This window comes from Rhopalosiphum maidis, chromosome 4, assembly GCF_003676215.2.
Source record: "Rhopalosiphum maidis isolate BTI-1 chromosome 4, ASM367621v3, whole genome shotgun sequence".
Lineage (NCBI taxonomy): Eukaryota > Metazoa > Arthropoda > Insecta > Hemiptera > Aphididae > Rhopalosiphum > Rhopalosiphum maidis.
In genome coordinates, this window is record NC_040880.1 from 53,864,092 (window position 1) to 53,872,644 (window position 8,553).

The 8,553-nt window shown below is 23.2% G+C and overlaps 1 protein-coding gene across 1 annotated transcript; it reads right to left on the minus strand.

Annotated features, from left to right (window-relative positions):
• Positions 1–1,321: 1,321 nt before the first annotated feature.
• LOC113558209 lies at positions 1,322–7,924 on the minus strand. The gene is made up of 10 exons (XM_026963705.1): positions 7,739–7,924; positions 7,580–7,588; positions 6,537–6,563; positions 6,254–6,295; positions 5,963–6,040; positions 3,906–3,953; positions 3,701–3,733; positions 3,060–3,068; positions 1,414–1,443; positions 1,322–1,344 (listed from the first exon to the last, which is right to left on the minus strand). Exons 1-10 carry the CDS (start codon positions 7,863–7,865, stop codon positions 1,322–1,324), a joined length of 426 nt encoding a protein of 141 aa, XP_026819506.1. The 5' UTR covers positions 7,866–7,924.
• Positions 7,925–8,553: the final 629 nt, after the last annotated feature.

The window sequence follows — 8,553 nt, forward strand, 5'->3', positions numbered from 1 at the left end:
AATGTTTTAAAACGCTTATTAGTATTATTGCTATTTCCATATTTTGTGGAGTCAGAAAAGCTAAATAAATTTAATTTCACTATTTTTGTTATTATATACTTGGCTAGAGCCATCATCGAATAGTCATGAATCATATTATTATTATTTATTATGAATGCTTTATTAAGTCATTACGGTTTGCAACTAATTGTAAGCATTACATTCTAATATAAATAGTTTTAAGTTTTAATAAATTATACATTATATTTACAGAAGTTCAAGATATGTATATATATCACCATGAATACGAATAATACGATGCTACAATATTGAAGTATCACGATTAATATGTTTTATATTTCCATTTTTTTTTCGTGTTAATTTGTTTGTTTATTTTTGTTGTCCAAACTATAATATTGTATTTCTGTTTTTGATTTTTTATTGTGTATTTTAGTATATAAAAAGAAAAATGTAAATGTGTTTTACATAAGATAACTCTTAGGCCTCCACACGAGTTTAAACTCAATGAGGCCTATGGTAATATCTTTACTGATATTAAATAAAATAATAAAAATATATCTACCAAAATAGTATTTAAATAATTATATTATTTCTACTTTAATTTATTCATTATTAGTCTAAATTTATACTAATTTTAGACTTTGATACGAGCGTTGAATGTAAAACTTATAAATCATAGATAATAGAAAAAAATATTTTGATCTTAAATTTTATTAAATGGTTTATAGTACAAAATTATGCTAAATACTCAATAAATATGCAATAATCAACTTTTTACATCTTTTGTAAATTCCATGTACTTATAGGTTAATGATGATTATTGATATACTTCAAGATTAAATAATTCTTCATTCATTCATTTTTTAATATTTTAAAAAATAACTTAATTTTAAAAACTACTAGACTAAATAAGCTTCATTCAGCGATTAAATTGATTATACAATTATTATAGAAGTATTAGCTATTAGATAACATGAATATATAATAAGTACAGAAATTATATATAACTCACTTTTTTCCTTTTTTTTGTTTTGGTTCGACTGAAATAAGCCTGTATAAATGTAATTAAATTATATTTTACAAATACAATATTATGAAATTGTATTATTTTCATTTTTTTATTTAGTGTTACAATTTAATATTAAAAGTCAAGTGTAATAAACTTTTATAAACTATAATAATATGAACATTTTATCATATAAAGATTCAGTAGCTGCTTTCAGTAAATTATACATTATTCAAATATTTGTCACAGCACTATTATTATTTCAATAAAAAATTTAGTATAATTTTCAAAAATGTAATGATAGTATAAATTAATTTAAACTATAACGTTATAGAATTCTTCAAAATAAAAAAAAAATGTATATTTAAGATTTATTCTAATAGAAAATAAATGTATTAAGACAATACCAAAAAGAATATGCGGTTTCTCAGATAAATCTGCAAATGTAAAAATAATATATTTGTGAATATTATAATGCTATGATTTGTTATGACCAAGATTAATATAAAAAAAAAACAACATTTCTAATTGTTGAGTTAAGAAATATTTTATTAAAAAACATACTATAAGCCACAAAAAATTGCTTAATTTCTTAATAACTATAACTAGCACTAGCAGTAATATTTATTTATAAAAATGTCAAAATGATAGATCGAATTATCAGAAGAAATATTGTTCATTATAAGTGGGTTGAAGAATGCCAAAGTTTTTTAATGTAGCCTTTCCTGTTTCTATTTTTAATAGTTCCCATGTAGTTTCTAACATTTGTTATGTAACGGATTAATTGTCTATTATACTGTTCATGTTAATGTGTAATTAGTATTTGCATTAGTGATAGGCAACGATATCGATAATTCGATGCGATATCGATATCGTAACACATTTTCGACACCGATATCGTTCTATAATTGTATGATATATCGTGATATCAAATTTAATAATTTTTTTAGAAATACATTTTATTTTTAGATTCTAAGCTTTCGTAAATTGTATTGTGTGTGCTATGTAATACACCATTAACCAATAACTAATAAATAATACTATTTATCAGCTGATAAAGTTTGTACATTGTGACAAAAACGTGTAAAATTACAGCGATGAGTGAATTAATATTGGTGCCTCTACCCAGAGTGATATTTGGAAAAAATTTGGATTTAAAATTAATGATAGTAGTGTTATATTAGATAAAAATAAATTTTTTGTCGAGCGTGTATCAGATGAAGACAAAACTTGGATTTGGGAGGAACTTGAAACTGAACTTTAAAATTTAATTACCTGAAAATAATTTCTTATTAATTAGTAACCAATGTTTAATTAATAATTATAATAAATAATAAAGAATAAAGGAAGTACGTATGTTAAAAGTTTACGATTTTGGCGTACCAATAATAAATATCAAATACTACATTTTATTAATAAATTTATGAAAATATAATTCGATACGATATTGATATCAAACAAATTACAATATCGCGATATAACATCGGAAAAATCGGAACGATATCGATACACAATATTGTATCGTTGCGACGTTGCCCAACGCCAATTTGCTATATATATCTATTGTATACTTGAACAATAAAATTTTTTGATTTAGTCTATTTAATGCAACTTTGATCAAGCAATGTTTAGATATTCTTATTGGTTTCGTACTTTGTATATTATGAGAAATACGTTAGCTTAAAGCCATTTTAAACGAACTTAGCAGGCAATGTTGTTATCGTGTTTCACTTATGATCATATTTTAAATAAAAAATTTATCGAAAACATAAAATACAAAATTATTTGACTATAAACTGTCGGTCTCTATATTATGATTGTTTAAAAAAATAGGTACTTACTAACCTACTGTTGTCATTATATTATGCATTAATTTGCAAAATGTTATTAAATCAATTGTTTGTAAATTAATTTTTAATAATTTATACACGCATTTAATTTACGTATAATTATTTTAATTAATAAATATGTTCGAATTATAAATTAATGTTCTTATAAGTTATAATGATAAATTGTAAAATATTATAAATTTAAATACGATTTTTAGGCTTACATCTTTTATCTGAAATGATAAGACAATTTATTATTTTAATAGTATTAATTAAACTGTAAATTTACTAAAGATAATCATTTACATTTTAAATTTTGGGAGGAATGTGGTATTGAATGTTCAATGACGGCTAGTTTTTTTTATATTATGTTATATTATTATTTATCTGACAGGTATCACATTTTGGAGCTAAATATAACTATACAATCTATAAAAATGATTCTTGGTTCTAAACATTTGAAAATTTAGTATGAGGTTTTTCACAGGCATAGGTTATTCTTATGATACCAAAATGGAAAATTTTGAAAATACATTTTTGTGATTAAATTGTATACCTAATTGTTTGAAGTTCGTTTGATATGATTGATTATTCAAATGAAAAATTACGATTTTCTTATTTATAATTTAACTAATAGTATAAACTATAGAGACATAATATATTTCATATTTTCTATCATAACATGTCTACGTGTATAATTTTTGTTTAAGATATTTAGATTAATAGAAAGATTTATGTATTACAAAACTATTTATACTATTCTTTGATACAAAATATTATGCTGAAACATTTTATAATTATACAATTTGAGCTTATAATATTAACATAGATACTTTATATTGAATATGTTTTAACTATTACTCACTGCAAAATATTATTGGAGTGTCTATCGTTGGTGCTGTAAAAAACGGATACAAGAATATGTTATTTGGTTATTATGTAAATTTTTTCATTTTTTATATTATAAACATAAAAATACAAACATATCTAAATAACAGATTTTGTATGAATTCTATAAATTATTTGTATGTATAATTATGAAAACAGATACATTTGAGAATAATACTTACCCAATGATGTATATTTATTGGCGGTATCAAAGTATTTTAATATAAAATCTGCCAATAATTAATAAATAAATATTATAATTTATACATTTTAGAACTCATAGTTATTTTAATTTTAATTTTAAACATTTATAATGTTCATTCGTATTGTATTATTTATTACTAATTGTTTATTAAAATATTTATTGACCCCATTGAAACAAATAATTTACTAAACCGATGAATTAGATTATAAAATCCTTAATAGTATACTAAAATTGTTTTTGATTATTTGATAAAAATATATCAACTATGATAACTACTCTTAATACTTAGATAAGATATGTATAACACCGATGATAAATCATAAAATAATATTTATTTATGTAAAAGGTATATTACCGGCACACATGACACATGCCAATTGTGATTATCTCAGTCGTATTCAACCTTTTACTTAAACCTTTAACTTCATTTAATTTAGTTGGGTGAGTTGCCACATGGTAATATTATAATGTTTATTGGTGGTGATCACTAGAATCGTTTATCTTGTCATTATAAACATTATAAATTATAATTATATTGCTTGGGTACAATATATTTTTTTTAAATGTATTTTTTAATATCTTAATATAATTACTTATATAGTTATATTTTGAGTTTTCAAAACAGTTTGAAGAGTTGTAGGTTGGATATGGATACACTTTTCATTATTTGTTTATTGAATAAGTGACTTATTTTATCAGTTATCAGTTTCTGTAAATGTCTAATCACTAGAGTGATGAGGTAGAGTGTGTTCTAGTGCACTACTATCCCCTTTTTCATGAAGAGAATTTTTATATGTGTGGACGTTATTTCCAACAGAATGGGTCAAGTGGAGGCAGCGTTAGTAACCGGAACGATGGTGGGGGAATACACAGTACTATTTTTTTACACTATGCCGAGGTTTGAACCGATGACTGCGCGCGTCATGACCAGCTGTTGAGCTGTGTGACCATTCCGTCAACAGTTGTTATATGGTAGGGTTTTTTTAACCAACAAAAGTCTGATTGATTTAATAATTTAGTAATAAATAATTATGCTTATAGCTTGGAAAAATAAATTAAAAACATAATTTTAAAATGTCTATAATAATAATGTGACACCAGTAAATAGCAAATACCCAATGGGTAAGTCAGTTTTCTTTGGATATTTACCCATATATTTATCTACCTAAAATTTAGGAAATATGCCGAGGAGCATAATATTAAAATCATCAACGCGGAATTGATTATTGGGTCAAATAAAGTGTATGAATTGGTTCCCGAAAAATTACGTTCCAGTATTTAACTGTTCGAATTGGTTCCTAAATAAAATTACTTATCAGTATATGCACTGTTACAAAATATGTATAAATTGATAATCTTATAATATTTTATTAGGTTTTATGAATAAAAAAACCTAGTTGCGGCACTACAAAGGCATTTATAGTAAAGTTTTTTGAGGAATAAAAGTTTGAACAAATGAAGTAGTGGATGCTTTTAGGTTGACGTATTTATTTGTCAAAAGTATCAGTGGTGAATTTATCAACCCCAGCCGTGTAAGCTGAAATCAAGAGGAGATTGTAATAGGTACTCCTAGATTTATTAAAAAATACGAAACATATAATTATAATTTATAATTGAAAATACAGGAAAATTATGTTCTATTGCGTGTAATTACAAACTTAGAAAAAATTAATTCAAAAATATATAAAAATGTGGTTGATCAAAATGAAGGTGATGATAGAAAACTAGACTTAATCACGTAATTTAATATTCTCTATCAGAATGATCATTTGAAAATTTCGATTTGGTGTGAATTGAATGTGAATCTATGATTAGTCAAAATATATTTGATTTTGATAATTAAAAAAAAATAAATGTATTATTAATTTGTATTTTTTAAGGTACTTATAATATCTAGATTGAAAATTAAATATGTACAAATACTGAACGTTATATTTCAATTCTAAAAGATTTTATAGTTAACTAAATAGTTTAAATTTTAGACGAGGTTGTTCATAGTTTCAGTATATTAGTATATTAAATTAATAAATTTACCATATTCAGCAGATAAAATACCGTTGTTCTCAATGTTCAACGCTTTACTCGCGTAATAAATATATTCACTTTCATTATCTGGGCGTACAATTTTCCATGATGATCCGAAAATATGAATTATTACAAAATTTATGAAAAAAAAATGGTTATAATTTATTCGTTATTTACATTGATACAGACACTGGTAATCAATAATATAACATTATGTAACAGAATATGTATTTAATTTCTTTTTAATAGGCATATGACATCTTTTTAATTTATAAAATATTAGTACTCTAAATTACTTACCATATTGTCTTGTTATGGCGTAATTTAAAAATCCAATTGTATCTATATAATATTATACATAATATATAATATAACATAGTTATATGTTTATTACTTTTATAAATTATACACAAATTCATCTGTGGTATAAATTTCATATAAATGGAAATAATAGATATAAATATTAAATGTACAATCACTATAAAATAGTTTTACCTATTTTATCTGATGATATGTATAAAAAAAATTCAAAACTTAATCTGACAACACTTAGTGATACCATAAGTAACAAATGTCTACTTACAATGAAACCCAACTTTATTTAATTGTTCTATTAGTAATTTCCCAACATTAAAAATACAATATTAGCAAGTATAAAATATATTTAAAGACATAATTTATAAAAAATACGTATAATCAAAACAATCAAACAAAAAAGTGTGAAAACAAGAAACCACTATGATGTATAGTAGGTATTGAGTGTACCTCATCAGTTGTCAATAAGCTATTGTAATTTATGTGTCAACTTTGAATAAAATTAAAAAAAAAAAACAAAAATTCTAATTGAAGATGATCTGTCAGTCTATATTTTAAGATATATTTATCATCCAATTTGAACATAAAATGTTATTTATATTATGATTTAAGATTTTTTGGTTTCAGTATGAAGTAAGAACTTATTAGGTTTCTCGCCTTATATTAAATTTTCAAGTTTTTAACTAAGCTAAAAATATTTATCGACAATTATAAAAAAACATTTAAAATTTAAATTGTTTATTAATAATTTAAAATATTTTAAAAATTAAACAATGTGTAAGAAATGATAATATAAACATTAGGTGAAAATTTCAAGTATCTATGGCAACGGTCGGCAATTGGTTGACTACGGAAGACAGAAAACTCGACCGTCTTATTATCTAAATCATATTGTGTAATTAATTTTTTCCTAGCCAATTTATTACCAGATACCATCCCAAAAGTTTAAAATCAAAGCATTATACGCCCCCAAAACGTAGAATGTTAAATCCATTCATCACTACACTCAGAATCTATAGATAATAAAAGTTAATTTTAATACTCTCGTAATGCTGATATAACTACTAACACAAGAGTATTTTCATAAATAACGGTAGTTCAAAAGAATAAGTACTCGAGTAAAAAATATATTTTGTATATTGAGTTAAATTTTAGTATAAAATAAAAGCTTGAAACGATAGTTTAAACTTTGTTTAAATATCATAAAGACATCCCAGTACGTACATTTAAGTAACTTAATCATGATAATTATAAGCTATACAAATAAATTGTAAAATGTATAAAAATAATTTACTGATATGAAGTTCTTACCAGTGCATTCTAAAAAATAGAAATAAATTATTTGTTATTTAAAATTGACGAGTAATTAATTGGAATAGTACGTACATATTAGTACGAGTATTATGCCTATCAGTTAATATCAATTTCATATTTTAAATATAGTTATAAAATAATTGTTATTTTTTATACCATTACTATTGTAATCTTTTTTCTTGTCCTCTTTTTCCTTGACATTTTCTTCCTCGATTGATTTTAAGGTACAATTGCTTATATCAAATATTACAGCTAATATAACTAAAATTTTAAATGAAATCATAGTTATTGTTCAGATAACTACAAAGAACGAGTATATTGCTTTGCAAAGAATATATCTAAAATGATTAGATTCTAAATAGGTACTAGAATATCATTATGAATACCAAATAAGTGCCAATTTATTATGGTGTTTATTCATTATAACAATTAAGTAAACATGTTTGTAGCATAAACAACATCTGTCGTAAAATCCAAAAGAAAAAATATATGTTATAGTGATACACATATGGTTAAGTAAAATCAAAAATACAAAATATATTGAAAATAAATACCACTTTTGAATTTTTGATGTTTATTCACCATATTTTAATAAAATTATTAATTTCAAAATCAAAGTGTGAATAATAGTATTATTAAGCTTTAGCTAATAACTAATACATATCAATAATCATCAAATGGTAGTCTAAAATCACCATTAAAAGCCTGCACTATTACACGATTACTGTTACTTATTACAATCGTCAATCACACAGAAGTGATAAATAATGTAACTTTAAATAATTGTTAATTGTGATTACTGAAAACGTTTCGAATATTTTGATGGCGGTTTTTACGGTTTATGTTTTTTACCAAGATAATAGTATATTGTACCTAATGTATTATTCACACTTCACAGTATCTAATTACAAACTGTTTTACCATTTTTTTCCAATAAATATTGCTATTGATATTTTTTTTACGTACAGTCT